Below are 10,651 nucleotides of genomic sequence, written 5' to 3' on the forward strand. Positions count from 1 at the left end.
TTCGAATGGTGCTTTTTACATGCTACCGGCACGGGGGGTCACAACTACAATTTCTATTTGATTTGATTTTGATATTTATGTTGATGTACTTGACTCAATAGGTCTTCTCAAGCATGGCATGACACCCTACGATCCAAGGTACTCTTGAGTGGGCTGGTTATGCGACACTGGTGTAGGTTACAGCTGTGAACTCACTTTATTTGCCGATAATTTATCATTTCATCTATTTTATTTATTATCTTTTATCATTGAACAAAACAACTCCAGTACTTATGTTTTTAAAAGTCTGATGACTTTTGCTGAACTTTCAAGTTACGGAGATGTAAACAAACCAACAATGGTTGTCAAGCAGTGGTGGAAGGACAAATACAAACACACACACACACACACACAGAACAGATTTTCACACAGTTTCTGTCAAATTCATTTTCAAGGCATTGATCAGTCAAAAGTTATTGTCAAAGACACTTGTCCAAGGTGTCATGCAGTGAAACTGAACCCAAAACCACATGGTTGCAAAGGAGGCTTTTTAACGATACAGCCATGCCCACATCTCAATTAGTATTTGATTTATTTTTGTTTTATCTTTTATATTTACTTTCTATGATAATAGGGTGGTAAGTTTTTTTTGTTTGTGTAACTGTTTTTCTATGTCCTAACTGTGGAGGTACATAGCTTAGTGGTTAAGGTGTTGGATTCACAACCATAAGATTGTGGTTTCGATCCCTGGACCAGGCAATCTGTTGTGTACTTGCTGTACACTTCATTTCATATTGCTCCATTCTACTCAGCTGGCAAAAATGAGTTTAGCCTGGAGAGGGGTGGGCTCCACCAGGCTTTCTTGCCCTAGACACTGCATGGCTGCAGTGCCCTAACAATCCCTAAGGGGTTAAGAGACTTGCCAATTGTCAATGTATGTCCTAACTACAACTAACCTATGTAATGAGAGTGTACCCTCTTTTTTCCAAGTCAGCAAGTCAAATAAAAAAAATATAAAACCTTTAGTCAGACACACTGTACACTGACTTTTGTCAGACAAACTAGAGAAAAAAATCTTATTACATTTAGATTGATAAAATAATAATCATAGGTCTTATAAGTGAAAATTGGCTTTTTATAATTTATGAATAACAACAGGCACAGGTGTGGTTGTGTGATAAGAAGCTTGCTTCCCAACCATATGGCTCCAGGTTCAGTGTGGTACGTAAAATACACCATTTTGAGCGTGGCCATTGCCAGTACCACCTGACTGGCCCTCGTGCCGGTGGCACGTAAAAGCACCCACTACACTCTCAGAGTGGTTGGCATTAGGAAGGGCATCTAGCTGTAGAAACTCTGCCAAATCAGATTGGAGCCTGGTGCAGCCATCCAGTTCGCCAGTCCTCAGTCAAATCGTCCAACCTATGCTAGCATGGAAGGCGGACGTTAAACGATGATGATGATGATGATGATATATATATATATTTGTGTGTGTATACCTTTGTGTCTGTGTTTGTCCCCACCATCAGCGCTTGACAGCTCGGCAATTGGTGTTGGTATGTTTACATTCCTGTAACTTAGCAGTTCAGCAAAAGAAACTGATAGAATAAGTACTAAGCTCAGAAACTTAAGTCCTGGGTTCAATTTGTTCAGCTAAAACCCTTCAAGGTGGTGCTCCAGCATAGTCACAGTTAAATGACTAAAGCAAGTAAAAGAATAAAAGAAAACAATATATGTCTAACAATTTTTTTTTTACTTTATTTCATGAAAATTCTTGCACAAAAAAAGATAAAAAATGATTGTGGAAATCATGAGGAAGGTTCAGATTCTGCAGAGTCTTTGGTGGCATTCTTTTCTGCTTCTTCTTGCTCCTTTTTCCGTCGGGATGCAGCTGATATCACAGATCTTGGATGTATTGGTAAAAAACCACTCAAGCCTAAGAGGAAATAAAATGTCAAAGTAAAGATTACTTGGTATAATAATTTTCAAAAAATTGAAAGGAAAAACATTTTGCATTATAACTATTTTTGAGAAAGCAAGTTTTTTACTATTCTAAGTCGTTATTACAAAAGTCTTTTTTATAGTCTACAGTTGTTTTAGGCACATAATGATATACGATATAGTCTCAAAGTCTGATTTTTAACTCTTCCTTAAGCATATGTTGAATTCCATAGATAACACGAGTAGAAGTCAACTAAGTGGCATATATTCAGCCTTATACATCAGTTAATTTTTTCCAAATTTAACTTCTTGTTTCAACAGTTATTTGAGCAATTTCACACATTTATCACTACATTTAGCTAAGAATGACTAGAATTGTTGACAGAAAACCTTTAAACCTGATTTCAAAAGGAAATTTTAAATCCTATCATTTTACATGTGACAAAAAAAACAAAAAAACATAAGGCAAAATAGTATCATTTTATTTCGTTTGGGATTTTTTCTAACTGGTTCAACTAGGTCAAATTAACGGCAAAATACATGATTAATATAAATGAACATTAGAAGATATATTCATAGAATTGCATCATAGTCCTCAGCAAAATTATGCATAAAATTACAAAGAGTAAATTTCATACAACATTTATCATAGAAATTTGTAAAATGCCATCAAGATATCTCTTTGTAAATTTCTCTCAAACACAACTTAATAACTTTTGAATGCTTTGAGATTGAAAATATTATAAACTGGGTTATTTTAAATTAATTTGGGAATTAAACTATTCCTTTTTAAAGAAATCTTTTTCGATCACCAGTATTAAGATTAGAAGCGAAGCTGTCATCTGATATCATTTAAGAAAATCAATATCCTAACAGTAATAACTACTTTTTAACATCACTTAAAAGGAGGCAATATTGTTAGTATGAATGGGTGGAAGTTGTGAACCAATCACTGTTATAGTTTCATATCAACAGATACAGTAGAATTACTGTGTCTGTTGGGCTTTAAATATAATGCGCCATAATGGTAATTGGTGGAATAACATTATATTTTTTACAGTTTAACTCCGTTGTAGCTAAAAACTGTAAAATGCTGAAGCAGGAGAACATCCTGTTCAAAAGAATTGATTTTTACTTGGTTCTTTTTAAATAATTAAATGGGCAAAGATTTAAAATGATGAAATAAGTTTTAATAATTTGTTCCAGTGAAATAAGTTGTGGATGTCTACCAGGAAACTAACTCTGTCTCTTGCCTCTCCGACTGACTAGCAATCTGAAATAAAGCACATACTGATGTTGACAAAGGAGTTAGTTATGGGATTATTATCATTATTATGTTATTTTATTGGTTATATTTCCACAAAACTGGTATTTAGTCTTCTAAAATTTACTCAACTAGTTTACAAAAGAAACAAAAAATAAATAACAAACTCAATTTCAGGGAAATTTTTGAAAATAATTGTCTCTAACTAGTCATGAAATTCTATTGATTCTCTTTGTTTTCTTACCCAAGGTGCACAAACAGAGAAGCAACAAATTAAACACACAGAAACACTTTTACATTGTGTGTTTGTTGAAAGTGGACATTGTTTTGTCAGGTAGGGGGCATTTTCATAGTCTGTAATAGAATGAGTAATAGAATAAAGTGTACATAGCTGTTGGTGTACTTCAGATTGGCGATGGTGGTGGTGGTGGTGGTGGTGATATCATTTATATTATTGGTTGTTTTGCTTGAGATATTTACTGGAGATGTTATAGTGGTGATCCTAGTACAACACTAGCTACAGTTAATGATTGATGGGGTTGATAATGACGATGACGACGATGACAATGATGTTGCTGATGATAGCATTATTAGTTGTGGTGCCATTGACATGGCGAGGAGTAATTTTGTGGTTGCTTGTGGTTATTTTTTTATTGGTGCTGCTGCTATTGCTGCTGCAGTTATTGCTGTTGTTGCTGCTGCTGCTGATGATGATGATGACAACGATGACTATGATGATGCCAGGACTTATCATTGATGACTAATCTTTTGGATATCCTTAGTTATTAATCTCTGAGTGTTTCAGTATAAATAACCCCCACCAAAACCACCACCACCACCTCACCCCAACTTGTTTGGAATAGAATGAAAAGCTTGAATACTTTGACTTTTCAAAAACCTGGCCTGGAAATATTGATACACACTCAGTGCTTATTGTTTTAGTTTATCTAGAATACCAATCAGCTGCAGGAGTGAATTGAAATTTTTTTTTTCACATGTTTGTTGATAACACAAAAGCTATTGATATATTGCTGCAAACCAAATGAGATGCTAATTTTCATTATTTTCTCTGTAAAATTCTCTTTTAATAAAATACTTTCGTTCTGTTTAAGATATCAGTAACTCGCTCCAAGTGCAACAAATCTTGCTGAATGATAGGCTAACAAGGACAGGGAGGCTGCTATGTAGTAGCTCAACAGGCTAGAAATAAGAGCCAACTTTCCTCAAATCACCATCTTGATAAAGGAGGCTGGACAATGCAGTATTGGATTTAGAAAAAGAAGGGATGGTCACAGATGGAATGCCGCTAATTATATTTTTGTTCAATCAAGAATGACCAAGGTAAGACAACAATAATCTTGGTGGGTGATGCGGATGTATATATTACTGATAGAAGTATGATATTGAAGTTATTATTCATTGGCCAAACTTTCAAATAGAAATTATTTCTTTGAACAGAACAACTGGGAAATACCATTCAGTTATTGTTTAGCTTGAGGTCAACCCATTTAACAAGCCTTTGATCAGAGGTGTTACAACTGTAACAGTCTTATCTTTGTTTTCAGGTATAGCATATCTAAAACTATATCGTCTAATGTGTCCTTTTATTTAAGCCAATAGTGCATCATTTCACTGTTTCCCCTCTACCAAAGTGCTCCCAATGGGATTGGTTGGCCCATAGCTAAAATAGAAAACATCTGTCTGAAGTATTGCACAGTGAGACTGAACTGGAAACCACGTAGCTGCCAAGCAAGAGTCTCAACCACACAACCATATTTTCTTTTAAAATTTTATAAGATGATGTATTTTATAATGTAAAGAATTTTAAAATGGATCATGTTTCTAAATAAAAAATCAAAATAATATAAATTTTATTAATATCATGTCAACTGCTGGTAACAGTTGACGTTTTTGAAGAAATACTTTGATCATTCATCTAAACTTTTGATGTTTAGCTTATTTTCTTTGTTTGTTTTTTTTTTATGTTAAATATATTTTCCTTGATTGAGATATTTTACATCTCGGTTACCATGCTTTTACAATGCCCTCATGTTGCATTAGAAAACCAACAGAAATTTTTCTCCAGTGATAAAGGATAAAGATCCTTACCAAGTCATATAGACTTATAAAGCCAGTTTCTCACTTTCCATGGCAAATAACATTTTCCCCGCCTAGACAGAATGCCAGTCCATCACTGGAAATACGCGTTTTTGTCAGCTGAGTAAACTGAAACAACATCAAATGAAGTGTTTTGCTCAAGAACACAAAGTATTGTCTAGTCCAGGAACTGAAATCACAATCTTATGATCATGACTCCAACATCCTAACCACTAAGCCATATACCTCCACTTTCTCCTATGAAAGTTAAAGGTAATTAACCAAAGGTTTTAACAGATGTAATTCTAGGAATGCTAAAGAACAAGCTTTCAGCAATGCAAACTATTTATTTTGTTTCTGCCTTCAAATTAACTTTTAACTTGATATGACTTCTCTTAACAATCTCGCATTCATAATATATTTAAGAATTGCTTCCCAAAGACTACAATTTCTCTTCTGAGCTCAAAAATACTTCAGTCCCAAACAATTGCTGATTTCCTACTTAGTTCAAATGAGACCAATGATAGAATACTGACTCAACATCTGGCACAGTACTGTTACTGCCATGCAAAAACATCTTTAGACTGCATTGTAATGAAAACCATCTCAATGATCGGCAAGGAGTCACTACTTAACATACGTTAATCTCTGGCTTACAAAAATTTGCTGTCCTTACTCTACATCTCTTATAACCCCTTAAATGACCTCCACTCTTCAGAGCTATCTCGTTGTATATCATCTTCACTGAAGCTCACCTGACATATCTGTCTCTTCTAACACATTATGTGTCTAACCTCTACACCCAATTATTCCTTCCTATAATGTCAACCCTTTGTAATACCTTTCAAATATTTATTGACTGGCAGACATTCAAACTGAATATCAAGCATATCAATCTCACATATTTCACACAACTTACAAAGATCATATGCACAGTTCCCTCTCAACTAACACCATAATACATGTGAGTGTAAGCTGTTGTTGCAAGGAAAGTAAATATTTACTTAAATTTTACTAGAATATAATTTATATATACATATTTTCATATTCAATATTCTTTGATGATCTTAAAAAAATTCTGCTATTTATAGTATTTATAGTATTTAGAGGCTTGGAACTAACACTGGCTTTAAAATGTCAAAATATCTTGTCTGAAAAAGTAGCAAGACGAAGGAGTATTTAAGATGTAACTTGGGATTGAACTTGTTTCCATTTCTTTAATATTTAATGATTTGCTACATACACAACAGTGTGCTGAAACCAAAATTTGTTGCTCTGATCAGTTTTTTGCCAGGAAAAAAGAGGAAATATATATATATATATATATATATATATATATATCACTGTAGAAAAATATGCATATACATTAGATATATGTTTAATTAACTGTACTTCCTGGTGGGTTGAAAAACAAAGAATAACTGGAAAGTAGCTGAAGTGGGAGAGGAGGAGATGATAAAACAGATCAGAAAGTATAGTGGTCAACAGAAACAATCAATGCAGCAGGTTATTGAAGCAGACAGCATGCCAGTAGCTATTAAGCTACATTATTTGTTCTTGCCCCTCCCACTTAACTGCCTTCTCCTCTCAGATCAGGTTTACATTAAGCTGAGCTAGTCAATGAAACAGGTCATGTCACAAAACTGCCTTGCCATATGCATGCCAATAATAAGTAACAGAAATTAAAACCTACGATATTTTTAATTTCTGATCAACAATGGTAACAATGATGGTGAAAAAGGAAAATTAAACAAGACCTTATTGATCCAATATTCCTGACAAATTTTCAATCCACCATATTAAGGTCTATTTTTCTCTCTTCTGGGAATTGCTTTTCTCTGGAATTCACTTCCTGCTCTTTAATGCCTTCAATTGATATTTCAAATGATTGGGCCAACAAGTTAGATGCTACACAAGTCATTGAAATTGCTGTTTAGAAATTCAAATCTTTTGTCAAACAATTTTTTTTAATACTGGCAATCATATATCTAGTCTTATTCAGCACATTTGAGATGTCTATAAAAAGAGAGAAAATATTGCACACAAGCATTCTTGAAGTAATAATTTAGAACTACAACCACCTAATTCTCACCATTTTTGTCCACTTTTATTCATAACCCATATTATCAGGAAAGATCACATGTCTTTTCATTACCAGCATTTAGTCTTCCTGATTGAACTTATAATACACGTATTAAACAGTAATTTTTCCTTATGAAGTGAAATCCATTTGTAACTAAAACTTAAAGAAGAATTCTTCACATTTTCTCAACTATCATTATAAACTCTTGACTCTGTTTCCTCTGCTCTTTTCATCTACACTGCTAATTTTCAAAACTTGGTCATAAACATAATCTTCAACATTAAGTGATAACATCTAAAACCAGATTCAATAAAGCCTTAATCAAACAGATTTCAGAACAGCTTTTATGAGAGCCATGAATTCACTATCCTACCAACTTGACTACTGTCCTTTCCTAATTGTAGGTAGTAATTAGATGGGTGATGTATTATCAAAATATAGAACAGATTAGAAACAAATAGGTTACTAGGTGGAGTGCATTGATCTAGGATTGAAATCTTATACATAAAGAATAAGTGGAATTACCAAAGATGGAAATTGTTGTCTCTTAAGTATGTCTCATATCATTGCACACCACTATTGGGGCAGAGATTGATGTCTGCAAGTGTGAGCCCCATGAGTCAGAGGGGATGTTTCAGCACATCTCCCTCGCTATCCTTTGGGGCAACACCTTTTCCACTTTGTCTGCTGGTGCCATGAGAAATGTCATTCAATGGCTTTAATAAATAAAAACTTGTAATAGGTTTCTCTATTGAACAGTAAATTAATAGGAGTGTTACATTTATTACTTTATAAGCATTTTTCTAATTGGTCTTTATTTCTAATATATTGACTTAGTCTACTATTGTATTCAATGGCTAGAATCAAACTAATAAGGAAGCCTATACATGATTACCTGATCTGCAAGAAATTACAGCTAAATTCCCCACAAATCACAGCCTACTGTGTTAAAAAAAATTAAGATACATGGATTACATAATTCTAGATATACTGAAAAAAGGTGGAATGGTCATAGCTTGAACAGATCTGATCATAGGCCTATTGGATTATGAGAAAAATAACTTTAAAATTCAGCATATTTCTTGAGAGTAAATTTATGACTTTAATATGGCAATCAATTATTTTAGATATGAAATATTGGTTCAGTGTTCAACCAATAAGAAAAATATACTGCCATAATTAATTCATCTTGAAAACCAAAATACTTTTTGATTTTAAATTTCAATCTACTCTCTGCACAACTGAACAGTGAAAGATAAACCAAGAGAAAAGTGGTGAATGGAATATTTCACAATAATGTAACTAAAAGATGCAAAGAAAATACCAACAGTCCCAGCAGTCACCAACAAACAATATATGTAAACATCATCTGAACTAGCTGAGCCATGTTCGGAGACTGCCTCCAACTAGTTAGCCAAGTCCTTTACTAGATCTAGACAGTGTGTCCCAAAACTAATTAGTATCAGATATTAGAAAACAACTTCTAGTTGTTGTTGTTGCTACTGGTGGCAGTGGTGGTGGTGGCAGTGGTAAATAGACTACATCAGAACCATTAATGATGGAGTGCATTGATTATCTTTACATCATATGGAGCAAAAGGATCTAATCTAGTCTGGCACTCGTTATGCACTCTATCTCACGAAAGTTGTGGCACCCAAGTCTGTCATATTGAAAAGTATTTTATTAAAAAATTTATCAGTTTCTTGTCAATCTGTGTTAATAAATAAAATTTTACACACCTAACATATATATCACAGTTCAAATTTTCTTCTCCGTAATCTATTTTAACATATATTTGCTTCAGTTCCAATCAATATCTGTAAAGTATGTTTACATTTATTAAATTTAATATCAATAACTGGATGCAGAGCTTTTATGAATGAATATCCCTCGATTCATCCTAACTCAAAGGTCCATATATTTCTTCTAAAAGCATGTATACAAAGTCATATGCATAACCTTCTGCTCAGCCTTATAAAATACATTTTTAATATCATTCTGGAATTTTCTTTAGAAATTGGAATTTTTTTTTTACAACTTGCTTTCTTTCCCACTGAGTGACATATTTGGTCAATCAACTTATTTTGTGAATCGCTACATTAAAGATTAATACAATGATATGTACTAGTAGTATTAATTTTAATATGCAACACACACACACGTGTACCTACGCATGTGTGTGTGTATATATATATATATACTGTAAATAAGATACTCTTTCAAGGAGTAGCAGTGAGACAGAGACATACTACCAGACAAGATTTCCTGCTGGCAGCAACAAAGGTATCAAAATGGCAATAAGGTTATCAGAGAGGAGAAAAACATGGGCTGTGATGTAATAAGAGAAAAACCTATTGGGATCAAACTAAGAAAGTTTAATAACAACACAATAATATTATAGGGCACACTCACACACAAGCCTTTCCCTTGAGCCCAGGTCTGCACACAACCAATGAGAGAGAGAGAGAGAGAGAGAGAGAGAGACAAATGCTTTATTTATAAACTCAGAAGAGATGTAAAGTTGAGCCCCCAGTATATGTATGTATATATCATCATCATCATCATATCATTATCATTTAAAGTCTAATTTTCATGCTGCCATGGGTTGGCTGGTGTGGCAGGAATCAATGATCTAGAGGGTAGCACCAAGCTCCAATGTCTGTTTTGACATGGTTTTCACAGTTGGATGCCCTTCCTAATGCCAACTACTTTACAGAATGTACTAGGTCCTGTTTACATAGTACCAGCACTAGTGAGGTCACCAATTAACTTGCAAAACAAAACCCCCTCAGCTGAGGGTTGTAGCATTGATGGATGCTGATTTATTCTAGATATAGAGAGGTTAAAGTATGACAGAAGGACAGAAGCAGGTGTCTTGCAGTACAGGAGAAACATGGCTACCCCAGATGGGGAAGAAGAGATGGTGAAAAGGTGTCAGGACATACCCTCAAGTTACAGGAAGGTGATCATAAGAGCATGGTCCAGAGGGTTTGACAGGGTGAATGTGTATGTAAGTCTGTGAGAGCGTGAAAGGCGAGTGGCAGATGGATAGGGATGGGAACAGAGGTGAATGGTGAATACAAGTGGAAGTGTGGTCAATAGGAAATATTAGTTTGTGTGGTCAATAGGAAATATTAGTTTGGAGGAAGGAAAATGGAGGGAATAGGAGTGGGTCATACACACACACACACTCATACACACACACACACACACTCATACACACACACACACTCATACACACACACACACACACTCATACACACACACATACATATGACATTGTGAGA

At 34.3% G+C, this 10,651-nt stretch overlaps 1 protein-coding gene across 1 annotated transcript in view; it reads right to left on the bottom strand.

Moving 5' to 3' along the window:
- Nucleotides 1-1,711: 1,711 nt before the first annotated feature.
- The window catches only part of LOC106869440 (probable 28S ribosomal protein S16, mitochondrial), a 457,459-nt gene continuing 448,519 nt past the window's right edge, over nucleotides 1,712-10,651 (bottom strand). The window contains exon 4 of the mRNA XM_052977318.1: nucleotides 1,712-1,915. Coding sequence (XP_052833278.1) covers nucleotides 1,788-1,915 — 128 coding nt within the window. The 3' untranslated portion in view covers nucleotides 1,712-1,787. The remainder of the gene's footprint in view (nucleotides 1,916-10,651) is intronic.

The sequence above is a fragment of the Octopus bimaculoides genome, chromosome 2 (genome assembly GCF_001194135.2).
Source record: "Octopus bimaculoides isolate UCB-OBI-ISO-001 chromosome 2, ASM119413v2, whole genome shotgun sequence".
NCBI classification, from domain to species: Eukaryota; Metazoa; Mollusca; class Cephalopoda; order Octopoda; family Octopodidae; genus Octopus; species Octopus bimaculoides.